This window comes from Penicillium griseofulvum (genome assembly GCF_001561935.1).
Source record: "Penicillium griseofulvum strain PG3 chromosome Unknown contig_91, whole genome shotgun sequence".
Taxonomy (NCBI): Eukaryota; Fungi; Ascomycota; class Eurotiomycetes; order Eurotiales; family Aspergillaceae; genus Penicillium; species Penicillium griseofulvum.
Window position 1 is genome coordinate 1,136,100 of NW_024467450.1, and position 24,282 is coordinate 1,160,381.

Below are 24,282 nucleotides of genomic sequence, written 5' to 3' on the forward strand. Positions count from 1 at the left end.
AACTTTGACTACTATTCTTTTCATACCCGTTTACCATTTGGCTAATCCGCACAATCCCTTTCATACCTGAACCACATCTGGAATGCTGGCTGGAGTTTTATTTTCCTTGTTTATGATTGAGATGTGTAATTTATCATTTTTTGCGTGGCTTGGACTGGGGCGCATATGGATCATGAGGCCCCCTTTTTCCTTTCGGTTGGATATTTATGAATTGACTTGGTCTTCCTATTTCATGTTATGAGGAACTTTGTCCTATGGTGCTACTGACAGCCACTGTTGCTCCCCCCATTCTTGCTCCATTTAGCGGGCTGAATGGATTGTGCGCTGGCCGAACATCTATATATATTTTGATGTGCAACACCAGAGTATATATAGAGTACTGTTTTGTACATGCTATACAACATATTCTTTAATAACGTGCCCCCGAGAATATGTAGTTTGCGCCACCTTACATGCATGTACTGCTATTCAGAACATTCCAACCAAGGAAGTGTCCCCTTGGTGTAGTGTAGGGAGGGAGTAATCAGAAACAAAACAAAACGAAATTTCCTTATACATAGTAGGTTGAGGGATCATTTGAGGTAAATAACATGGAGCCCTTCAGGGTTGACCCCCTAGAAAGACGGCAGAAGAAAAATAAAACACCCCTTAACACCCACACAGCTTTCCAATTGCTCACATCTGAGACTTAGGACCTCCTACACCAGCACTGATGACACTGGGTAGCTCCTGTGAGCCCATGCTGAAAAGCATTCCAATCGCACTACCAACGAGAATGATAGCAAGCACACTGACGCCTGCGACAAGGAAGAAAGGTGAGCTGATGTCTCTCTTCTGGCAAGCCGCCCCACCCCACTGAACTGTCTTTTTGCTGCCGTCGCTATTCTGAACAACAGTTTGCTTGCATTTGCATGCATAGCAATTGCCTGCAGTTGCATCAGAACCAGAGCCGTATTTCAGGTAGCAGGAACCGTGTCCGGAACAGTCATTGGTAGCCTCGGCACACGAGGAGTTTGAAGAATGGCAGACAGGCGCTAGAGTTGAGTGCAGCGGGAGCGCAGAATTCGGGGTGGATCTCTTGAAGGCATTGTGTTCGGCAGTGACTGGTACCGATGATCGCTTCGCGATCCGCGGGCTGAGTCCTCCTGATTTAATACCGGGGGGTAGAACGATGGTAGTGATTTCCCGGTTGCTGGTCGTTGATATTTCGGCTAGGTGAAGAAGCAATGCCTCAAGGGGCTTGGTGGAATCACCAGAGACTTTCTGCAATTGGTAATGCGGAATTAGAGATCATTCACTCGCTAGGAAGGGAAACTCGGTACCTTAAAGGACAACTTCAAAGCTGAATCCTTGTGATCCTTGCTGATCCAAGATTCCACTGAATTAACCAGTGCAAGGAAGTCCCGGGCAAGCAAATCAGACTCATCGGCCAACATGGGGTCCTTGGATAGACATTCTTTGGGAGTCTTGTATCATTGGAAGATTAGCGATGGGGCCTGGAGATCATGAAAAGCCGGCTATCTTACCTGGGATGTGGATGATGTAGCCCTGCTAGCGTCGTTGAAGTATGTACAGGATTGTCCGCGGTTCTCTTTCGCAGTGGGGCTGCTTTCGATAAATGATTCCAGGAGATCAGATCCGATAAATGACGAAGAAATTTGAGGAATACGAAGGTAGCTTGGTTGGACTTTTTGCATGGCTAGGGCTGTAGGGACATTAGCTAAAGCTTCCAGTCAAGTGCAAGTCGCCTTCACTTACCAGCTTCCTGGTCGATCCCTTCCAAAATAAATATGCTCTTCTTGGGAGCAACCCCCTTAGCTCCCCCAAATAGAGTGAAGTCATCTTGAGCAAATTGATTCAAGTGATTCACAGTGTCTGCATTCACAGTTCCAAGGACCGATGCCACAGAGGACTTCATGCGAAGCTCCAAGACAAGCTGGGCCTCATCTTCTGATATTGTTTGTTGTTGGGAATTAATAGTTGAAGAGGTTACAGCCTTGGAAGGAAACGTGAAGATCGTAGCATCTAGTGCAGTTGCTTGCAATGCACCTGTTAAGCCCAGGGCAAGGAAGGCGGACAACCAGCGCATGTTTGTAGAATCAGGAGGGCGGGAGGTAAGGCAAGACTATTTTGGCAGACGTGGCAATGCCCACATCAAGATTCTCCTCTCGCGGTATCTAGAGTTTGGTTGGGGACGACGGCGAGGAGTCGAGGACAGAATACCACTTGGTTACGGACGACTTGGGGGATGTCCGATAAGATATCACAAAGATATCACGTGGTTTACGTGGCTCGGACAGTACAAACAGCTTTCACAAATATATGTATTACCTGTAGAGGTCTGAATATTCATGTGATCAATTTCTAGCCCAAGATTATTATTTATTCTAGGAGATCCACACATAGGTACCTATGTATGTAGAAGTATAAGTATATCTGCCATGTAACTACTTAGGCCGCTCCCCCGGGCTCGGCCTCCAGGCCCGTACGTTACATAATCGACCAAAACGCCGAGCCCGTCGCTGTCGACAAACTCGCAACACAGATCCTCGTGCATATCAGGCTTCAAGGATTCTGTCCATTCATTTTTTCAATTTGAGATGATACTCTAGGGAGAATCATTGCAGGGATTGGCTTTTCCCAATGCTCCGGCTCAGGTATCTGCTTCGAAGTCCTCTCGCGCGCTCGTCTCTCTTCAGGCCTACACATGCTCGTCCCAATTTCTCAAAATCCAAAAATGTGCGGCATGTAAGATTTAGGCGGCCTTGGATCAGGTAAGGAACACCAACTGTACCCAACTCGAGATCTCTTTTGTCAGACTGACGCAGAATCCCTCAGGTCCTTCATATCCAAATGTCTTCTGTACGGGACCGCCTTCCATCTATGGAGCACCTTCGTGCTGGTACGATTTAATGACGATACGGACGACGATGATCTACCTCCTGTGACCAAATCCGGGGAGACAGCCTCGGGCCAAACCTCGAGAAGCGGAAACATCACCGGGAAAAAGGTCGAAAACGAGGGTGTGTTCATACCGCTTTCCTGGTCTCAGTTGGAAGAAGGCCCCCTATACACTCCATCAGATCCAGAGTGGCACGAATTTGCGAAGTTGTCGGAGGACCGGGATAAGCTTCAGAAGATTAGGGGTGAGAAATCGACTCGATCCCCATTCACGATTATTCTCTTACGAGTATAGATGAACTCGCCGACATCGTCTTACATAGTGCGGGCAGCGAGATAGCACATATGCTCGGGGAGCCCCTCTCCCTAACGGGATTCTGGCTTGTCCACCAGTTTCCAAACCGTGCCCCTCCTGGATATGTGCGATCAGGGTATCACTCCTAATCCCCCAACGCTTTGTTCTTATACTGACAGTAGGCAGCTTGGAGATTAAAGATGGCAATATATCATGGGTGACAAAGCCGATGGACCCTGATATAGGTGACAGGTTACAGTTCTTCATGAAACCGGTTCATGTTGCTCTAGCAATCAGAGATGCGTATCTGGTACTATTTTTAAGGCAAATGGAGCGTTTCAGGAACCCCGAAGGGGGGTCGCTGGGTGGATTTGATCTCCTGAATGATTCTTCTACTGCGCCTGGTGACGAAAGAGGGAACTGGATTGGCCAGAACGATCAGTCTAAGCTACAACCACCTTTGTCCGACGGGCTCAAGGAAAACGTGCCGCCTAACACCGAAAATACTAACTACCACCCGTCCTCCGTCATATCTTTATTACAGCGGCTACCGTTACCAGACCTCGGCCCGGGGTCGGAACTGCACTTGGCATCACAGGCATTCAAATTACGATTGAACCATGAAGAGGCCCTAACACTAAAATCTGCTCGTCGCGGAGCGTTCTTTGTCGGGGGCCCAGTTGGGTTGAAGGGGCCTAATGGGTTTTGTCGATTTGAAGTGCGAGGCGAGTATAATCCAGCCAACCGTGAATGGCGAGTAGTGGAAATATCGCTAAAGGATCTGAACATGAAGAGACAGAGGGCATTGGGAAGTTGATCACATATACCCGGGACTTTCAAGGGTCTTCATCTCAAAAGCCCAAAACATATCGGCTCCCTTCAGGTTCATGGGGAATGCGTGTTGAACTCGAAGCCCTTTCATCTTGCCCTTTGTATGAACACCATGTAAATACATATTTTCCGCGGTTATTTAAGGAATCAACACACACTTTCGAGGCCACTTCTAGATCTATGCATAAGCCATGGCCAGCCAGTAGGGCTATTAATCCTTTGTATTTTACCAACTCAATAGCAACACTTGAGGCTCTTTCGGTGTAATGAATTAGACAAAAACCATACCTACATATTGAAAGTTCTAGAGGAACGGAAGAATTTGCTTAATGTTTTTTTCTAAAAAAAAAAAGAAATATCCGAGGCGACTAAAGCTGAGGACCAAATGACACCAAGTGCATGGCCCAGACATCCATTTATCTGTGCGCCCCTTTGCAAATACTTAGATACTTGTCTCTTTATTTTCCCTCTGACATCGGCTAGAGGCACCCAGCAAAGGTCCATGTCTCGCCCACAGTATTTCTCAATGGAAGATAACTTGACTGGTATGATTTTCCATGCTCAGACCAAGTTCAGAGAGTGGAGAAGCGCGGCATCGGTAGCAGCTCCACAGTCCAGTAGAGAGAATAACCGACCAAAAGCTCGATTCGATAGTCACGCTAGAGCAGGCGTCCGTGACAAGACAGATGTTGGTCTTCCGTATGGCATAATAGAGAGAGGGCGTGGCCCCGGGGTCTAGCGTGTCAATGAAATGGCAGGCAAGGAGAAAATGAAACTTGAACTCATTCCAGGACTTCGATTATGAAGCTTTTGTGGACGCTAATGAGCAATATTGTGAACGTGTGTGCCTAACGACCATAAAGCAATGTCTTCTCAACTGCTCATATTTCCAAGCACAACACCGCCGATCAGATCAATGACTAACTTATTGTTGCAGTGGGGGTTGGTAGTTTAGAGGGCGCCTAAAGATGGTTAGTGATACAGCCAAGGGAACAGTCCGCCAATAACATACTTGAACAACAAGATATGAGGTTCAGGCTCATGCACCTCGTAATGCTCCCATCCCAAGCTCTGCGCATACATTGTTAAAACCCATGCACATCCTCGAATAATGTCCAACATACTTGTGTAATTCCCAGAGCTCGCCATTCCTCCTCCCACAGCAATTTCAGAGTTCCCTTTGCGCTGTCGAAGTAGTCTGCGGGGATCTTTTTGAGCATGTTCTTCGGGAGCTGCACATGGCGGTATTCGAATTTGTCGTCGTTGTATCTATATGGAGGGGTCAATGGAGATTCTACCACAATGTTGTGGGGCCCTCACCTTGCGGAGTAGTGGATAGAGTCCACAAATTCATCAAGTTTCTCGCGCTCCGTCTCTAAGAGGAGACGGGGCTTCTTGTTGCGCCTAATTGGGTCGATGTCCATTGTGATAGCGGAACGAGAAGAAAAGACCATATGAATATCTCCTGAATATGTCGAGCGTCAGATCAGTTTGTTCGATGTGTTCAAGCAACAGGGACCAGTAAATAAGTAGCTTGAGGATGCGCCTCACAATGTGGCTGAGTGACTATCGCATGTAGGGACAACGAAAACGTACGGTCACAGGGCTCTGATAAGGGCCCTAGGTTTGTGTAAGATAATCTGATATTGAGGAATCAAAGTACCTGAGGATGAGTTACCAGATGAGAGTGTGATGCGATAGAGAAAAGAGGTGCGAGTTGTAGAAACAACAATCACCGGGACTTGTTTTGCGGGACTCGGGAAAATAGTGGGGGGAAACAACCACTTTGTGTGCCTCAGGTGTCGACCCAATCTGCTCGAAGCACGTGATAATAATTGAGACATGCAGTATGGTAAGTAATGGTAATTATAAAGTTATAAAACATAAATTTACACATACCCACAGTTACCTTACATTCAAAACTTGAATGTTTGTTGATACCTGTAATGGCAGATACCATCCGGTACACATCGGTATCTATAATACGTCAATGAATACAACATGGATACCCCCGGGGCCACCTTACCTAAGGCGGGATGGCTCTGCCGACGCGTCTGCAACACGTCTGAGACGAGGAATGTCTATGCGCATATCTCCCTTTGCCATACTCTATCACTACTTGTAATTCTTTCAATCAATTTGGCTCTTTATTAAATCTGTATATCCACCCTTCCTGTGGTGTTCAGGCACGGATTATTATCTTCAATGTGTGACTTGACTTGCGACTCGGAACGTTATCAGAAGTAATCCGAGATGACCTCAAAACGACGAGCGGCTGTCGCAGCTTCCCCAGACATGAAGTTTCGTAGAACGAAACGCCGAAAGGTATCCGTAAGTATCAGACTCTTGAAGGGCAATCGCGACGTTGTGGCTATAGCAGTTGCGCCTGCCCTGTTCGAATGTCTATTTACTATCCTACATTGGTTCTTTGCGCATATAGATCAGATCGCATGTTTCAATTGCTAATTTAACCTGCGTTGCGTCTAATAGGACGATGATATCATTCCCGAAGAATCTAATCGTGCGTCGTCGCATCTGGACTCAGAGCCACCAGAGGAAGCCGATCAAACCCCGGAGTCGCAGGCCGAGTCCGAGGCAGAAGCAGATTTTGAAGGTGATAGTCTTCAGACTGCGCAGGACAAGATCATGTCCGAGTTGACCCGGCTCAAGGATGCTGAGTAACTATCACCGATTCCGATCTTTTGCTCAAGGCTGATAACCGAACTAGTGGCGAGGATGTTTCTTACCCGTTCATTGGCAAACCAGACCGGAATCTCTACCGGGATTATTATGAGATCATTCAGCATCCTGTGTCCTTACGGAGCATACAAAAGAGAGTTCGTGGTACAGACAGCAGGAAGAATTCATCCAGAACCACCGCATATCCGACATGGCAGTCTTTCGAAGAGGAGGTCAGCTATGTATGGCGAAATGCCAGAGAGTACAACGAAGATGACAGCGAAATTGCTATTCTCGCGGGCGTTTTGGAGGTGAGCTTATACCACCACGCTCTTGCTATTCGTTCGTTCCCTGCGGCATACTAATATTGGAGGACTAGGATCACTTCCACCGACGGGTTGCGGAAGCCAAAAAGCTTGTTCCGGATCCCATTCAGGTAGATGGAACCCCTGAGATGCCTCGCATCAAATTGAAATTGGGCACACCTGTGCCCCCAACGGCGCAGAGGTTAACATTGAAAATGCCTGGGCAGAGCTCCGATACACTATCCAAGGACGATGGAAAACCTTCAGATGTCGCATTCAAGAACGAATCCCAGGGCCATAAGCAAGATATTGCCGGAGCCGGATTAGCAGGCCAAGAAATCAGTCGATCTCCTCGAGGATGGTCTCGTGGAAGGCAACTTGACAGTCCCAGGTCAAGCACGGCCACGCCATCTGGCTCAGAGCAACAACAGAACGGTTCCATGAGTGCGCAAGGCTTACCGGTAACAAACGCAACCGCCCTGGCAATGTCCACTTCGCAAAATCACCCCAATGCGTCTTTTGATGTCCCTTCGGATGTCACCCGGCATTCATCTTTGGCTTCTGGTAAGTTACAATTAGTAGATATTTTGTCGTCTGACAAAAGTATTGTTCGGCTCTCGGCCTTTGCTGACCCCCTTTAAGCCTACCAGCCGCAGTTTAGCTCATCGCCAATGGATTCGCTTCTAAGGCGACCAGACCAAGGTTTGACTCTCATCGCGATTGACGGGACTTCCAGCTAACTATGAGCCAGACCCAAAGATGGCTCTGATTCGCAATGTTCAGATTCTTACACATCCCTCTTTGTCGTTGCAACCCGACTTCTGCCTAGATATCCCGCCTTCTTCGCTTCTTTCGCAACAGAATATCACAATTCATCTTCCTCCGTCGCACAATATACTGACAGTTAGGCCCCGTTTAGCGCCTAGTACTTCCCAGCGACAGATAAAAATCGTTGCGCTCATGGGTATGCAGCGTTTACATTCATCCGGCGATGCAACTACACTTTCATATGATATCCACCTGCACCCTGGCATGACGAAGGTTGATTTGGAAGCTATTGCTGGCCCAGCCAGAGGAGTTCCGAAATCTGGGCCCCCTGGATCAGATGTGGATTACGAGCGAGTCACTCTATTTTTTAATCTGCTACGTTAACAGTCATGTCAAATAATTAGTGTTTGTTCGATTAAGGCGTGGTGATATGTATAGTGAAATTTATCAAATTTTTGGGGATGATGCCGTATTTCTACTAATATGTATCAATGATTTATTACTAACTAGAGGACTTTCGCATATAGATCGAATAGGCTCATGTCTTTTTGATTAATAAAGATATATGTACATAGGATTAAACGCTATAACGTGGATATTATCGAGTTTATAGTAGAGCCTAAGCATGTGGTCTCTAGTACGGTCAAATTGATAAGAATGAGCAGGAATTAGTAGGAATTATTCCTTGGATTTTGTGACAGCCGGGATAGGTAGGCCTTGGTATTCTCGTATACCAGGAAGGTCACCCATGTGCTTGGAAGTACCCGGAACAGATTTGGACCAAGACCCTTGTAGAAACCCCTGATCCCTTCTTGGGCCCATACCTGGGAAATGACATCAATGGGCCCACGGTATATCAGATGGGCCTGATAAGTTTGCAACCGGGACCTAATTACTTGGTAAGGATATGTCACACTGCCAGCGAAGACTTTTGATAGACCGGAAATGGCAAAAAAATCAACATTACCCAGCGCTCGTTCGGCGCCCAAATGACTGCTCTCACTTGAGCCGTTCATCGACCGGAGTCTAAGAAGCTTCAACTGCTCGTATGCCATAAACTGAAGGGCACCATGACTGACGCCAAATAGGGCTGGTATGAGACCTCGGTAGAAGCCACGTATCCCTTCGCCTTGGTATATTTGTTTTGCCCCAGATGCAAATGAAGAATACGCCCCTGGGACATGGGAACCTGTCGATAACATGCGAGTTTTGATCACCCAGATTGGATTGGTGAGGACCGACGTAATAACGCCTATGGAAATCCACAGGTTAACTGAGGAACAGAGGAACGATGCTGAATTGGACATGATATGTGCATACCTGCACTGCCAGATGCGAGAAGATAATCAGACGATGTGAGAATCTGCTTCCTGTTCTCACGATGGTTTCGAATGGTATCCTTCAGGCTGCTGTAGCATAAGAAGTACAAACCCCAACTTGTGGAATTTCCGATAAGATTGGGGGTAAGTCCGCGGTAAAAAGCGGCATAGCCACCCTCATTATAGAAGATCTTGCGAATGACTCGCAGTGAGCCCCCAAATCGAGAAGATGATCGATCGACTACAGATACCAGAGCAAAGTTAGTTACTATATATACCACAGGGGGAACTAAACGGAGACTGAAGCTTGCCTTGTAGCCTTGTTTTAATCATGTCAAGAGGATGTAGCGACAGAGTTGACACAATTCCCGCTGTGAATCCCGCTACGGTCTCCACAAAGGATGTCGAGAAGCCATCTTGACCAGTCATGAACCTGCCTTCGAAAAAGATAGGAAGTTGAACACAGAGAAAGAAATGGAGGGAGAGGGTGTATGGTGAATGATATCAGAGATAAAGATAAAAAGGAAGACGAGATCGGGGATATCCCGAGAATCTCAGAACATGTGACCGCCGAGTAACTCCGTACAGACTGACTCTGTAGTAGAACACATTGGTATCCTGATTCTCTTTTCTCTTTTTATATAAAACTTAGTGTTTACTCCAAATTATTACAATGCTACGGCATTTCCGTACCAAAGACAAATATTCGGCCAAAGACTTAAAAATACAAAATCATCCAGCTTTCACAAGCTTCAAAAAGTGATATCCAGATATTCGAACCAACCATCCCTCACAGAGGGAATAATTGAAGGATCATTCAAGAATATACTGGGATATCTCCATCCCATCCACATATCCGGTATCGTTTCTCCAGTCAACGTGTAGTTTAGGCAAGAGGCGAGAACAATCTGGGTATCAAGTTAGTCACAACAGCTGGAATCCAGGGAGTTGAGAAGCGTACCTGAACAATGTTGGCTTGGGCTCGCTGTAGGTGTAGCCTGTTTTCTTTTTGTTAGCCTGTTGTGTTGAGAAAGCCAAAGGGGTATATACATACCCAGATAGACAATCAGAGGCAAGTATCCGCTAGATGGTTATCGCCGGTCAGCTCGGAGGATGATTTGAAGGTGCTATGAGGCTCACTAGTGAATCGCAACGCGGGAAATATCAATGACCTTCGAGACGCGCTCCTAAATAAATTAAAACATAGGGTTAGAAACCGGGTCTTAAGGAGGATGTGATCAGGCTTGCGACTAACCTTGGTCTCCTCGGAGAATTGAACCATTGTGAATTTATGAAGGTAAGGTTGGGGGTTTCAAGGAGAAGAATAATAAACTTGTAATTAATTCAAAGTCGATCCGGTTGAACAGTGGGAGATGTGGTTGATAGATGAAGTGGAAACGGGGAGGACGGAATCAAAAGTTTTCGGGGGAAGGTCACTGATCTCCCAGCTCCGGATTTCCTTCACTTCAACACCTTCACACCTCGTTACCTCTCCACTTCCCCTCAGTCTACTTCGTTGGACTTCTACCAACCCGACTCATCTAGCGATTGATTTACTTCGATCCTTTTGAGTCCTTTTCCTTTCGGGGGAGCTTTTCCCCCCCTCTCTTTCTCACTCTCTTTTTCACTTTCTCCAATTAATTCACCATGTCTAACGCAAGGCATTGGTAAGACCCTCTTTCCTTAGCACAAGGTCCCGATGCTAACTTAACTAGGGAACAAGACAAAGAGGCGACCGTGTACATCGGAAACCTCGATGAACGCGTCACAGACAGCCTGGTATGGGAACTGATGCTGCAGGCCGGGCGCATCGTCAACGTTCACCTGCCCAAAGACCGGGTCACGCAGTTGCACCAGGGATATGGATTTGTTGAGTTCATGACCGAGGAAGACGCGGAATATGCATCGAAGATCATGAATGGAATCCGTCTCTACGGCAAACCCATTCGTGTTAACAAGGCGTCGGCCGATAAGCAAAAGACTGTGGAAATTGGCGCAGAGCTGTTCGTGGGTAATCTTGATCCTATGGTTGCCGAGCAGGGTCTGTACGATACGTTCAGCCGCTTTGGAAACCTTGTCAGCCCGCCTAAAGTGAGATCTCCTCCTCCTAATACAAACAAGATGGACACCGTTAACAGCCCCTCAAAGATTGCGCGCGATGACAACAATCTCTCTAAAGGATATGGATTTGTTTCTTTTGCCGATTTCGAATCCTCGGACGCGGCCATTGCCAACATGAATGGCCAGTACCTGATGAACAAACAGGTTTCGGTACAGTATGCATACAAGAAGGATGGAAAGGGCGAGAGACATGGTGATGAAGCGGAGCGAATGTTGGCAGCTCAAGCTCGCAAGCATAATGTACAACTCCCGACCCAGCAACCTCCTCAGTTCCCTGGCGCTCCTCCTGGCGCACCAGCAACGCCTGCCATGTCCAACAGCGATATCTCTCGACCTATGAGCACAGCACCCGACCTAGGCATGAACCGGGGTTTGCCGCCAGCCATGCCCTACCAGAATGCACCCCCTCCAATGCCCTACCAGGCCGCTCCCCCTCCAAACCGACATGTCCCACCTCCCGTTCCTTCACTCACTACCCCACCTCCCGGGCTTCCAGCTCGACCTCCTCCTTCCCAAGCTGGCTACGGCGGCCCACAGGCCTTCTTGCCACCTGGATTCAATGGTGCAGGTCAACCGCCCTTCGTCCCACAAGCTGCAGCTCCCCCTGGGTTTGCGCCGCCGCCTGGATTTGGACCTCCCGCTGGGGCCCCTTCGATGCCACCCGGCTTCCAACAGCCCGGATATGGAGGAACTCGTTGATTTCAAGTTGCATTCGGCCCCGAGGGCCTCTCGCCTACCAAAAGTTATGCTCTTGACACTATGGAAGGTGGTAGTTTTTTTTCGATATGATTTGATGACCCAATGACCAAAGCGCTGGTCCATGTGTTTGATGCTCTCCTGGTTGTTTACCTCAAACATGTTTACGTGGGGGGTGGATCAAACTGTGCCTCGGCGCTAGCTGGCTATTGGCAGCGCTGGATGGTCATATGTAATTTAAGTGTCTACGTGACGCGGACAAAACAGACAGACTTGTTCTGATAACACATCAACTTAATAGGTTTCAATTGCCAAGGATTATTCATTCACAGATAAGAAATGCACTGTCAAAAGTGATAAATCGTAGTAACCCAAGAGCCCTGACAGCACAGACGAGATACTACTAGGTAAAATCCATGACCTCTACCTGTATGGATTATGCTAGCGAGATGGCCGCTCTGACAATCATTGGGTCAAGAAAACAAGCTAGGACTGCTGATATGGTTGTAGGTGAATCACGAAAACGAGACGAACTTGGGGTCCCTGGGCCGGCCGTCAGGTCCGATGTTATTCTTTGCGAATCGTTGCTCTGTGTAGATCCGTCGAGCTTCATCAAAGTTGACCTTTCGACTCTTCATGATCTTCTTCACTTCGGTCTTTGCTCGTTGATCCAAGCCAGCCCTCGAATCCCCATCAGCAAGATTTGCAGTAATGTCGAATTGTGACGAGCTCAGGCCAGCCTCCAGATCGGCAGTGAAACTTGAGGGCAGGCGGTGATAGATATAATCAGGCACTTGAACTAATGGCATCCATCGTGACCGTGTGAGATATAGCGCTATAGTGTAATTAGAACCAAATCCATTATGAATGGTTGCTTTGTTTCCTTTGCAGCCAGAAGGGGTACTTTACTTACCTGTTCCGCAGATAATAACTGAAAAGAGTAGGAAATAAAAGAGAATGTAGGTCATGACGATGAGTGATACCGGTGAAGATTCCGGACTAGTAAGGTAGTATAGAGCGTTGCGATATTGGGGTTGTAAGGAGGGGTTGGCGCTCTTTCAGAGTATTTCGCTAAAGAAGAATTAAGGGATGATGTGTCACATCAGGCAAGAAGCCGTCGATGAAGGCTGAAGATTTAAAGTGTCACTAGAAGAGAGAGTTTGGAGGGGGCAACGTCAGCATCGCGTTCACATTATTGGCAGCCTGGAGGTCGCCGGAAGCTGTCAGTTTTCGCCTGAGTGAACAGGCGACAAGACATCCAGGCATTCCAGAGCTCAGGCACCAAATTATTAAGTAATTAAGGCAACAAGGCCACAAGGCTATTCCTAATGTAGCCGCCTTAGCGAGACCCCGTCCAATCTGAGGTCTTGGCATTCGAGACACACACAATTTGATACGTGAAGACGGTTTTGATAGCGATTTCGATCTTTCAATTCTCCAACTCAACATCCCCTTCACAATGGCCTCCTCAAACATCTCCAACGACCTGATCTGGCAGATCACCCGTACGTCCGACCTTGCGCATTTTTACCCTTCGAATTTTCATGTCAAAGCTTTTGGAATACCGAACTCGAGCTCATCTTTGGAATAGGCAACCAGAACTCCTACCTGGTTAACCGCAACTCCGCCGGCGGCTTCCAGTTCTCCCGCGACCCCCTCAACCTGGTCAACAAGCACTCCTTCAAGGTACGGCATATATCGGGGATTAAGCGGAATGGACGAACCTCTCCGGGAATGCATGGCTAACAACGGTTTCTTTTGGCGCATTATAGTATGCCGGTTTCGCCAACAACAAGGTAATTATACTCCTCACTGGTGTTTTCGCCTTTCTTTCTAAAGGGTTTGTGGCGCTAACTATTTTACCTTCAGGCCATCGGTGTCCAGGCCACTGAGAACGGCGTCGCTGTGACCACCAAGAAGCCCAGCAACCCCAACCAGCCCGGCCAGAACTTGGTTACCGTCACCTACGGTCCCAAGACCTCCACCCGCAAGTAAGCGGAACCCAATTGCTCTTTTTCTGTATTCCAAGGCATACGGTGTATGCTACTTTCACGACCAAGTGCTGACGGTTATCTTCTCTCTCAGGATCTACAAGGGTGTTGCCGACCGCACCGCCAAGAACGGCTACCGTGCTGATATCCGCGAGGAGGCCGTTGCCCGTGTCAGCGCCGTCCGCCGCTCCCAGCTCCCCAAGAAGGATACCCCTGCCAAGAAGGCCCGCGGTTCCAAGGCCCGCAAGGCCGAGGAGTCCGAGTAAATTTATCTCGATAGGATGAATTGTGGACCATGAAGGATCGGGGATTTGGGGGAGGAGAGACTTGATAGGCGTATAAAACGCCATGCTAGAGGAAACCATAATCTAGCAATCTTGCTCTAAGGACCAAAAAAAAACCAGTGTCCTGTCCGAGACCCTCTAAAGCAAGAGAAAACAAATTTCCAAAACATACAATTCCGGATAAAAGTAAAATTCACGACTTTCACAACTGGTCGGCCCGAGCCAGAATGCTCCGGTTCTGAATATACGTAGTCCGCCTTTTCCCGATATGACGACCCGGTAGCCCGGGGAAGTTTCGGGTGGGACGTATATATTAAGAGATTTTATTCTACCTCGGAAGAATTGCCGGAGAGTCTGGAGAAAGGTCTAAGAGCTTATGTAGTGGAAACATTATACCTAGGCAGAGAGAGCAATAACAAAGGGAAGGATATTTAAAGAGATTAAACCTTATAAAAAGATATAATAATAGAAAATAGAAGATATCAAATAAAATAAAGTAAAAAAATAAAGAATAAAGGTACATAAGGTACGGGAGTATCAAATGCTTTAGATATCGTCTTACATGTGGAAAGCCGATGTTGTACATAAACAAGTCTGGGGTTGCCCCTCTCACCGGCTGCCCCTCTTATATAAATCGGACTGTCCCCCTTCTCACCCTTTCTTCCCCATCTTCTTCCTCTTTCTCACAATAATTCATCATGGTTAAAGCTGGTATGTTATTCGGCTCATTTATCGATCATTTGCTGATTCGCTATTAGTTGTTCTCGGAGCTGCTGGTGGCATTGGCCAAGTATGCTCCCCCACCTTCCCCTGCCCAGAGCAGAGGGAAGGGCATTCCAATGTTTCATATGAACTTCAGCTAATCAATCATCTAGCCTCTCTCCCTCTTGTTGAAGGCTTGCCCTCTCGTCGATGACCTCGCCCTCTACGATGTTGTCAACACCCCCGGTGTTGCAGCTGATCTCTCTCACATCTCCTCAGTTGCCGTACGTATCCTCCGAAGTATAATTGGTGAATATAATTGTTAAAAATGGACTAGAAAATCACAGGCTACCTCCCCAAGGATGATGGATTGAAGCTCGCTTTGACCGGCGCTGACGTTGTTGTCATCCCCGCCGGTATTCCCCGTAAGTAGATCCGATAATCGGCATGTGATGTTTGGCTAACGTCTTATGGTACCATCTAGGCAAGCCCGGTATGACCCGTGACGACCTCTTCAAGGTCAATGCCGGAATTGTCAAGGGTCTCGTCGAGAACATCGCCGAGTTTGCCCCCAAGGCTTTCATCCTTATTATCTCCAACCCTGTTAACTCCACCGTCCCCATTGCCGCTGAGGTCCTCAAGGCCGCCGGTGTCTTCGACCCCAAGCGTCTGTTCGGTGTGACTACCCTGGATGTTGTTCGTGCCGAGACCTTCACCCAGGAGTTCTCCGGCGTGAAGAACGCCTCTGATGCCACCGTTCCCGTTATTGGTGGACACTCTGGCGAGACCATTGTTCCTCTGTTCAGCAAGGTTTCCCCCAGCTTCCAGATTCCTGCTGACCGTTACGATGCTCTTGTCAACCGTATGTGAACAGACCTCCGTTTGATACATTTGCTGATACCCCACAGGTGTCCAGTTCGGTGGTGACGAAGTCGTCAAGGCCAAGGACGGTGCTGGTTCCGCTACTCTGTCTATGGCCTTTGCTGGTTTCAGGTATGTTTCACCCGCTAATCCGGAGCTACCACGGCGACTGACAATACTAGATTCGCCGAGGCTGTCATCAAGGCTTCCAAGGGTGAGAAGGGCATTGTTGAGCCTACTTTCGTCTACCTGCCCGGTGTTGCCGGCGGTGATGAGATTGCCAAGGCCACCGGTCTTGACTTCTTCTCCACTCCCGTGGAACTCGGTGTAAGTCTTCAATTATCCAGTATGTTAAGACAGCTAACTGACATGTTCGATCCAGCTCAACGGTGCCGAGAAGGCCATCAACATCCTTGATGGTATCACCGAGCAGGAGAAGAAGCTCCTCGAGGCTTGCGTCAAGGGCCTCCAGGGCAACATCGAGAAGGGTGTTGAGTTCGCCAAGAACTCCCCACCAAAGTAAGTCATCCTCTCCCCTGTCTGTTATCCATCATGTATACCAGGTGGGTCTCTTCGTGTCGGCATTTCTCCCAGGTTTCCTCAGGGCCGCGATGACACCGGAAAATGACAGAACGTTGCTAACCAATCCTCTCTCGGAAAGATAGGCTTTAAATGTGAGACCACGAGTTTATGAACAATGAGCAGACACGAGTAGTGTACGGTCCGAATCAGGGTAGGTTTGGCAACAAATATATGTAGCAACCAACCTGCAATGGAAAGAAGTACAACATATTCGCACGTTTTTCGGTATCCCGTCTCATATAGCCAAGAGACTTGGAATCATCAATGACCCTTGTAGTAAACCGAGCCACAAGGTCTTTGCAAGGTGGAGCTGTCATAAGTCATTCAATAGGCGTAAATTGGTTGAGTAAAAGGCTAGCCCAGGCCCAGGCGCAACCATTTTCACACTCAAGGCCGAGGCTGGAGAGTTTTGATCTGGAATGTTGCACCTGGTAGATCCGAGGTCTCGGCCTGGACGGTCGTGTTGATTCCCAAATTCGCTAATGCGCCCCGGATGATACCGCAAGGAAACCAGAGGTACTAGATTAACTTATAAGCTAACATATCCTCATTGCAAAGGGGATGATACTTACTGCCTGCGCCATGGATATTGCTTCACTCCGCACCGCCATGCTCATCCTACCAAATGGCCTGAACGTGCTATCGGTCAAAACATAGACTCCCTATTTCAATGTCGGCGTTAGTTTCATGGAAATCTCCGTGCAAGTGGCAGTTATGTCGCATCTCGCCGCAGTTATTCCTGTATTGCACATACCCGATGGTTTGTTTTCAAATTATCGACCTGTTTCTTGAATAGGACTGTCCACAGATCCTTGCAGAGGAACTTGATCACATCGAGATTATCGGTAAAGCGAGGACGGTCTCGGGCGAAGCTATGGATATTGACACAGGTTAGCGCGCTGCAGGAGAAGCAAAGTGGCCGCAAAAGGAGATGGAGATGTTTATCTCTTACCGCTCTGCAAGGCCTTGTCCGACGCGATAACCCAGAGACTCTAGACGGAAGAATGTTGTCTCTCTAACCTCTTCATCTTCTGTTTCCTTTCCCTCGGTCGCGAGTTCCCTTGCCATGCGCTCGGCCATTGGCACCAATTCTATGAGTAGGAAGTCGAAGCATGAGGAGCTGAAGACGCGGGCATTTGGGTCGGTATTCAACGGGGAGGTTGAATCGATTGACATTATGAAATAGTCAACCAAAGGCTAAATGTATTGAATAAACAAGTGATGCGGGTTGATATAGAATGAGGGCGTGTTGGTGGGAAGGACTGGAACTGGGGGAGTTGGAGGAGTTGGGGAGTCGGGGGGAGCTGGGGCTAAGCTAACTCCAGGCCGGAATCCACCTGATATTGGCCTTTTGGTCTATACAAGAAAATATCCCTTAAGCTATTTATAGAAGATTAATAATAATAGTCAAATATATTTCCAGGTTAATTGACCGATTGAAAATAGAATGATGCAATTGCTCCTTAGATACATAGCCACTCGTGATATCTTGAAGACTCCTCTCGCCAGAAACTCCACGGAAATATGCACCAGAAAAAGAGACCAATAATTTGGCCGTCGGCTTGGCAAAAACCGGACTAGAATAATTATCTAAATTCATGGTGGGTATGACCCGCCATTCAGAGGGCTGCTGGCAGGTGGAGGATAGTAATCTTGACGGGAAAAGGTTCGGGATGGCAGACTTGTAGCTGGCCTTTTGGGAGGTGGAACAGGAGACTCTTCATCTTCATCGCCGCTTTCAGTAAGGTCGATGACTTGGGCAATAGATCGCTTCTTGCTGGACATGCGCATCGCAGAAGACGGGGTTGATGCCTCTCGTGACTGTGACTGTGACTGCGCAGGTGTTCGCTCCAGGGCAATGTTCGGGGCTCCCGGTTCTTGTTTGACAGCGGGAATGCCTGGCTCGTTGATCTCGATCAAGTCGTCGTCATCGTCATCGGAAGTAGGAGTCATCCCTCCCAATTTGGTTGCGTCGGAATCACTGGGTTTTGACCATACACCGTCGGGTTCAACGGTGACTTGATCGATGTCCGATGATGTTGACTTAAGGATGTCATCAACGTACCTATAGGGTTAGTCATAAAAAGAAATATATATATCAATGAGGGGATGTGGGACTTACTGGTCAACTTGCAGAGACTCAAAGCTAGTTGATTTGGAACACACAGGGCAGGTCCAAGTTGGAGCTTGCTTTTGCAATTCAAGGAATGAAGTTGCATCGAAACATTGGTTGTGTGTGCAAACGATAGAGCGGCAAGGCACCTGAATGCGCAGGGTAGATAGAGGGCATTTAAGTGACATGACACTTGATGTTGCGACAATGTCCGAGTCATTGGCGCGATTTTGCACTGGACATCTAGATTAGCATGATATAAGGTAATAAAGGGAACAAAGGGGTTTCTTACTTTCACGTAAGACTTGCTCCTTTGAGATTAGTTTCCGTGACTTCAACTGCGATACAAGATCTTCAGTCGGATGCTGCTTCACGAGGTTGGCAAGCACAAAGAATTTCTGCGCAAGCAAATGTTAGTCAACCAGACCGACAGATGCTCTACCAAGTATAAATGGAGTGGATTCATCGAACCTTTTGTGTCAAGGCGTAAGTCATGACGATATTATTTGGGTAATTGGCCTTCTTGCGGATCAAGCTGGTGACATCTGCAGGCTGCGTAGTTCCTGGTCTGTTTTTCAGGCCCCTGAGATTGGCTTTGACTTCATCGAGATTTACTTTCAGCTCCACTTGATGTGGAAATGCGATATCCGACTTAGTGTACTGTGTGAGGCCTGAATCACCGGCGCAGTAAACCATCACTCGAAAATTTGGGTCTGATTGTAGGCTATAGGCAACTTGTTGAGATAGCATGACCTTTAGTTCAATACTATCCCGTGTTTGTTCGCGAACTGGAAAAAATTAGTCATGGATGCTCAACAAGCTTCAAAGATACATACGCAACATACTTTTACACTCCACGATTGGGGTCAAAGGTTCCAGGATTGTGTAAAACGGACTTTCCTTGAAGATCAGAGGACCTGAAGATTTATGGGCCGCGGTAGGAGGGTTCATGAGAGGGGCACTAGGTCCGGAAGAGTATTGGTGAGGTGGCATGGAGACCCCAAGCGGTGCAGGTCGAGTTTGTGCAGGAGATTGAGAAACAGGCGACGGTTGGTATTGTGGTCTAGAGGATGAATATTGCGCAGTGTTTGGGAAAGCAGTAGCACGGATGCGCCTGGCTAAAGCATCGAAACTGACAGGGTCAGATTCCGCGAGGGATTGGATACCTATTTCGTTGGTCAGTATATAGATATCTGTAGGAATAGGCCGAAGCAAGGACTTGAGAAGATTGTCAAACACGCAGGTGATAGAATGAATAAGAAATAATAAAAGTTGGGGAGAGTTGGGAAGAGTTGACGAACGTTGAATGATGCGGAACTGTAGGGTTGCCTTCAACCCGGATACCTGTAGGCCCTCATACCTCAACAAATCTTTCAGTTGTGGATTTGTGAGAGGTTTGATGAAGGCCGTGAGTGTTGCAACCTCTGATGCCAGGCTGGTCGACATGGCTGCTTATGACTGCGCAGATAAGAGAAGTGCGAAAGCAATCAAGGACTTGATTCAAGGTTCCTCGAAAGACAACGGTCCAATTCAACCAGGCCAATTGTAAGGGCTCTGCATCGATACATCCTCCGACTGAAGTGAAATGTGAAAGACCACAAACCCCGTCACAAAAGGGTGAGGGCGAGTCGGCTCTCGGTGGTGAACCTTGGAAGTGCCCGCGGGCGGTCTCCAGATGACATAAGACGAGCCTATCGGAAAAAAAAGTTGATTGTGTTATCAGTTTGACCATTTTATTTCCCACTTGACATCAATTTCAACATCAGTTTTAACATTCTTGCCCATATCTGAACTTCTTGACACCCTATTTACCTTTTTTTTATTCTTCAATATTTTACAATGGCCAAAAGTGTCCGAGCCAGTGTGTCCAAGCGCAACAGAGCCACTCTGCGCACGAAGGTCTTCGGCCCAGTGGTCGATGCCAGAACCGAGAGACTCGCTGCCAAACTACAGGAAATTGCTGCACAGCCGCGGCCTGAACCTCCTAAGAAATCAATGAAGGAGCAAGAGCTCGAGGATGGTATGTAGACTACTATCATCATTTTCCAAGGATACCGACTCACCTCATATTCTAGCAGCCAAGGCCCAGACCGGTAACAGTGAAGGTTAGTCTATGGCAATTTCATCTTTGAATCACACTCCTTTTTTAGATTTGAATTGCAGAATGCTTACCCGCTCAACACAGAGATGGATATCGACACACTTAAGTCCAAGAAGAAGCCCGAGCGTGTGCACAAGCGCAACCAGAAGCCCCGCAACTCGATTGTTTTCCAAAAGCGTCTAGGTACAACCATGAAGGGCCCCAAGAGGAAGTGAAGCGTGTGCCGAGTGAGGGCAACGAATGGATTATTGATGAGATAGTGTGGCGGAGAAGAAAAAGGCGTTTGGGAGTCCACGATTACACCTGCGATTCACGTACATATGTTTCATATTCTTATGTCTGATATACCATACCTTTTCACTAAAGGCTTGAGATATTACTTGGATTTTGCTTGGTGGGCAAAAGAATAACCCTAGTGTGGCCGGGGAGCCGATATAGGTTGCTCTTGATTTCAAATCACCGACAAGCAATCCTAGTCACGATTAATTAGCGAATTTGTGCCTTTCTCGAGCACAGTTAACTTCTACAACATACTGTGTAGATCATGAATAGAGGGGTTAAAGTACCTGTATGGAGTACAAGGTACTCGAGAAGGCGGTGTAGCGATGCGCGTCGATCATAAACACGATTCTGCCTCCTTTTAGATTCCCCGGACAGTTCGACATGTCCATTTGATTTGGGGTTCTTTACATCAAAGATTGTGCTGCCAGTGCCAACGCCAGTCAATTTGCAAAATGGCGGGCTTTCGCAGCTGGACGACGGTTATTGCCAATTTGCTGGTGCCTGTGGGCATACTTACCTTCTCCTCAGGATTCTTCCCTTATAAACCACTGATCCCTGGGTTAGCGACTTTTGATGAAACAGATGCGAATGCCACAGCACCTGCGATATTCGATAAGGTTATCTTTATGGTAGTTGATGCGCTACGGAGGTATGGTTGGAGTAATTCAACTCCCAAACTATATCGGCAACTAACAAGGTGCCACATATAGCGACTTCGTATATTCAAACGACTCGGGTTTCATGTTTACACAGAGGTAAGTGCCACTTTTGAAATCCACCATTTGATTGTACGAGTAAATAACTAATATGATATTAGCTTGATACGGTCCGGTGCTGCATTGCCATTTACTGCCTATGCGAGCTCTCCGACTGTTACAATGCCTCGATTAAAGGCCATCACAACTGGTTCAGTTCCATCCTTTCTGGATGTTATTCTGAACATCGCTGAATCAGATACCACATCAACACTGGCATACCAGGACACCTGGTTAGCGCAGATTAAAGCCGCAGGAGGACGGCTTGTGATGTATGGAGATGACACTTGGCTCAAGCTCTTCCCGGGAATGTTTGAGCGAGCCGATGGAACTACAAGCTTCTTCGTGTCGGTCAGTTGTACTTTAGGTGTTTTCGTATCCGCAGTATTAGTATTGAAACTGAGCTTCTTCTCGCAGGACTTCACGGAAGTAGATCATAATGTGACTCGACACGTTCCTAGCGAGCTTGCCCAGGATGACTGGTCTGCTTTGATCATGCATTACCTGGGTCTGGATCACATAGGACATAAGGCTGGTCCGAAAAGGTAAATGCAGCCCCCTGCCTATTCTTAGCTGCTTTCTAACCTCTAACTCTCATAGTCCGTTCATGATACCGAAACAGCATGAGATGGACTCTGTGGTGACTGAAATATACACCGCAATGCAGCAACAAGACCATCTTCAATCTACACTTTTTGTGTTGTGCGGAGATCATGGCATGAACGAGGCCGGGAATCATGGTGGATCATCTGCTGGTGAAACATCACCCGCGTTGCTTTTTATGTCACCCAAGTTTGAAGCCTTAGATGGGCGAAGAGAAAGCCCCGCGGAACCGTCGGGCGATATGCAGTACTATCAGACGGTTGAGCAAGCGGACATTGCTCCAACCTTGGCAGGGCTTCTCGGTATCCCAATTCCCTTAAACAGCCTTGGCATATTCATCTCGGACTTTTTAGAGATGTGGGATCATGGTATGTGCTCTGTTCCTAACTTCAGTAAAGTGAAATGCAACCAGGAACTGACTCGGAAACAGGTTCTCATAAACTTCGAATCTTATATCAAAATGCCGAACAGCTGCTGAACACGTTGACAACTACATTCCCTGGATCTACATTTGGCCCCGATAGCATTACGTATTGTGCTTCGGGAGTTTCATCGGGTATTGAGGGTGCGCAATGTGCGTGGGCTAAAGTCCAGCAAATTCTCTCTAGCAGGGATGAAACAGATGATCCTTACTCTACGGCCGGGCCCGCTTTGTTGCAGTTCTTAAGGATTGCACAAGAGGTCATGAGCCGTACTGCTAGTAACTACGATGTCTCCAGGCTCATTTTGGGCCTGTTGATCACGGGCGTTGCAGGTCTGCTTGTACTTCCGGCCACATACAAGGAATGCACACGTCACAGATCTTCCGGGATGTTTTTGATGCTCATGATTATCACATGTGGGATGATGATGTTTGCAAGTAGTTATGTGGAAGAAGAGCAGCAGTTCTGGTATTGGATCTGCTCGGGATGGATTGTCTACTTGCATATCAAATCACAATCATCTGCAAAGCTGGTGTCACGCAAACACTTTGGATCATTAGCATCTTGGTCTGGAAAATGCACTATTCTGGTGCTCGCGATCACCCAGCGGATCTTGCGACGATGGAACCAAACAGGGCAGAAGTTCGCAGCCGAGCCTGATATTGCTCGCACCTTCTTTGCACGCCATCCAGAAATCTTCTGGAGTCTGTTTGTCCTCACATATGTGGATGCCGGTCGTCATCTTCTCAAGAGTATATCGATCACTAGGATTTCTAAGCTCAGTGTCTTGGTCCCTGTCGTTTTAGCCTTTACGTTCAAGTTACACTTTGTGACTTCAGAATCCCCTGAGCTCCTAGAGGGGACTTTCATCTCGTGGACCGTGAAAGAATGGCCTTACAGCCTGTCATTGGTTTCACATGCCAGACTTGTGTTTTACGGACTTGCTGTCATTGTTCTGCTAGCGCTCTTTGTCGGAAATCGATCAAGAGTTGCCCGCGGTAAGCCCACACATACCCTTGATTGCCTCACGAGCTTGGAGTTATTACTGACCAGAATCTTTAGCACCACATGATACAATCCACGAAGCTCTGCACATATTCCTAATGACGCAGTCCCGTGCCACTAACGTCCCCTTGTTCTTAATTTTCCGAATCCAGGCCGGCATTCTCTCTTCCATGAACCTCACCGGCATCGAGGTGACAATCACAACCTTGATCTTCCAATATATGACGTTCTTCGCGTTTGGCGGCTCCAATGCAATCTCTTCCGTGGACCTTGCTAGTGGATATAACGGTATTGACAGCTACAACGTGGTGCTAGTGGGAATTCTCACCTTCGCGAGCAACTGGGCAGGGCCAATCTGGTGGGCTTCACAAAGCCATCGTCTCCGGCCGAAAAATCCCGCAGACCAAAACCCCTCGGCACTGTTGACCTTCCATGTCGCCATGTCCATGGTTTCTGTCATGGCCGCCTGTACGGCCCTCCGGACGCATCTTTTCATCTGGACTGTTTTCTCCCCCAAATACCTTTACAGCATGGCGTGGGCCACTGCCAATCATGTTGCGGTCAATTTACTGGGAGAGGTTATTTTCTCTCGATCTCGATCTCATTATTCATGAACAATATTGCAGCATAGAAATACATGGATATACGTCCCTTGGAATCCGTAAA

The 24,282-nt window shown here is 47.6% G+C and overlaps 12 protein-coding genes across 12 annotated transcripts; 7 read left to right on the forward strand and 5 right to left on the reverse strand.

Moving 5' to 3' along the window:
• Nucleotides 1–675: 675 nt before the first annotated feature.
• PGRI_067150 (DUF3844 domain-containing protein) lies at nt 676–2,089 on the reverse strand (the record flags this gene model as incomplete). Its single annotated transcript, XM_040794429.1, has 4 exons — nt 676–1,263; nt 1,323–1,466; nt 1,527–1,705; nt 1,759–2,089. The coding sequence occupies 4 exons, from the start codon at nt 2,087–2,089 to the stop codon at nt 676–678; spliced, it is 1,242 nt and encodes a 413-aa protein (XP_040649679.1).
• Nucleotides 2,090–2,737: 648 nt separating this feature from the next.
• On the forward strand, nt 2,738–4,013 carry PGRI_067160 (uncharacterized protein; the record flags this gene model as incomplete). The annotated part of the gene is made up of 4 exons (XM_040794430.1): nt 2,738–2,748; nt 2,839–3,146; nt 3,197–3,332; nt 3,383–4,013. 4 exons carry the CDS (start codon nt 2,738–2,740, stop codon nt 4,011–4,013), a joined length of 1,086 nt encoding a protein of 361 aa, XP_040649680.1.
• A 939-nt stretch (nt 4,014–4,952) lies between these two features.
• PGRI_067170 (cyclin-dependent protein kinase regulatory subunit CKS1) lies at nt 4,953–5,451 on the reverse strand (the record flags this gene model as incomplete). The annotated part of the gene is made up of 4 exons (XM_040794431.1): nt 4,953–4,989; nt 5,040–5,098; nt 5,152–5,296; nt 5,348–5,451. The coding sequence occupies 4 exons, from the start codon at nt 5,449–5,451 to the stop codon at nt 4,953–4,955; spliced, it is 345 nt and encodes a 114-aa protein (XP_040649681.1).
• Nucleotides 5,452–6,280: 829 nt separating this feature from the next.
• PGRI_067180 (bromodomain-containing protein) lies at nt 6,281–8,163 on the forward strand (the record flags this gene model as incomplete). The annotated part of the gene is made up of 5 exons (XM_040794432.1): nt 6,281–6,358; nt 6,518–6,705; nt 6,756–7,017; nt 7,086–7,575; nt 7,763–8,163. 5 exons carry the CDS (start codon nt 6,281–6,283, stop codon nt 8,161–8,163), a joined length of 1,419 nt encoding a protein of 472 aa, XP_040649682.1.
• A 2,582-nt stretch (nt 8,164–10,745) lies between these two features.
• PGRI_067190 (U2 snRNP complex subunit HSH49) lies at nt 10,746–11,918 on the forward strand (the record flags this gene model as incomplete). Its single annotated transcript, XM_040794433.1, has 2 exons — nt 10,746–10,765; nt 10,814–11,918. 2 exons carry the CDS (start codon nt 10,746–10,748, stop codon nt 11,916–11,918), a joined length of 1,125 nt encoding a protein of 374 aa, XP_040649683.1.
• Nucleotides 11,919–12,430: 512 nt separating this feature from the next.
• On the reverse strand, nt 12,431–12,883 carry PGRI_067200 (DUF2015 domain-containing protein; the record flags this gene model as incomplete). The annotated part of the gene is made up of 2 exons (XM_040794434.1): nt 12,431–12,750; nt 12,829–12,883. The coding sequence occupies 2 exons, from the start codon at nt 12,881–12,883 to the stop codon at nt 12,431–12,433; spliced, it is 375 nt and encodes a 124-aa protein (XP_040649684.1).
• Nucleotides 12,884–13,374: 491 nt separating this feature from the next.
• PGRI_067210 (uncharacterized protein) lies at nt 13,375–14,172 on the forward strand (the record flags this gene model as incomplete). Its single annotated transcript, XM_040794435.1, has 4 exons — nt 13,375–13,420; nt 13,507–13,601; nt 13,785–13,906; nt 14,001–14,172. 4 exons carry the CDS (start codon nt 13,375–13,377, stop codon nt 14,170–14,172), a joined length of 435 nt encoding a protein of 144 aa, XP_040649685.1.
• Nucleotides 14,173–14,888: 716 nt separating this feature from the next.
• PGRI_067220 (malate dehydrogenase) lies at nt 14,889–16,276 on the forward strand (the record flags this gene model as incomplete). Its single annotated transcript, XM_040794436.1, has 8 exons — nt 14,889–14,901; nt 14,949–14,980; nt 15,066–15,176; nt 15,230–15,317; nt 15,377–15,754; nt 15,801–15,885; nt 15,936–16,080; nt 16,136–16,276. 8 exons carry the CDS (start codon nt 14,889–14,891, stop codon nt 16,274–16,276), a joined length of 993 nt encoding a protein of 330 aa, XP_040649686.1.
• Nucleotides 16,277–16,722: 446 nt separating this feature from the next.
• On the reverse strand, nt 16,723–17,511 carry PGRI_067230 (trafficking protein particle complex subunit; the record flags this gene model as incomplete). The annotated part of the gene is made up of 4 exons (XM_040794437.1): nt 16,723–16,854; nt 16,908–16,997; nt 17,090–17,234; nt 17,288–17,511. 4 exons carry the CDS (start codon nt 17,509–17,511, stop codon nt 16,723–16,725), a joined length of 591 nt encoding a protein of 196 aa, XP_040649687.1.
• A 420-nt stretch (nt 17,512–17,931) lies between these two features.
• On the reverse strand, nt 17,932–19,894 carry PGRI_067240 (Zinc finger, RING/FYVE/PHD-type; the record flags this gene model as incomplete). The annotated part of the gene is made up of 6 exons (XM_040794438.1): nt 17,932–18,400; nt 18,458–18,683; nt 18,741–18,846; nt 18,920–19,236; nt 19,294–19,614; nt 19,750–19,894. 6 exons carry the CDS (start codon nt 19,892–19,894, stop codon nt 17,932–17,934), a joined length of 1,584 nt encoding a protein of 527 aa, XP_040649688.1.
• A 393-nt stretch (nt 19,895–20,287) lies between these two features.
• PGRI_067250 (DUF2423 domain-containing protein) lies at nt 20,288–20,764 on the forward strand (the record flags this gene model as incomplete). The annotated part of the gene is made up of 3 exons (XM_040794439.1): nt 20,288–20,468; nt 20,524–20,553; nt 20,634–20,764. The coding sequence occupies 3 exons, from the start codon at nt 20,288–20,290 to the stop codon at nt 20,762–20,764; spliced, it is 342 nt and encodes a 113-aa protein (XP_040649689.1).
• A 519-nt stretch (nt 20,765–21,283) lies between these two features.
• Nucleotides 21,284–24,230, forward strand: las21 (mannose-ethanolamine phosphotransferase LAS21; the record flags this gene model as incomplete). The annotated part of the gene is made up of 7 exons (XM_040794440.1): nt 21,284–21,480; nt 21,542–21,586; nt 21,649–21,937; nt 22,004–22,131; nt 22,187–22,557; nt 22,620–23,609; nt 23,674–24,230. 7 exons carry the CDS (start codon nt 21,284–21,286, stop codon nt 24,228–24,230), a joined length of 2,577 nt encoding a protein of 858 aa, XP_040649690.1.
• Nucleotides 24,231–24,282: the final 52 nt, after the last annotated feature.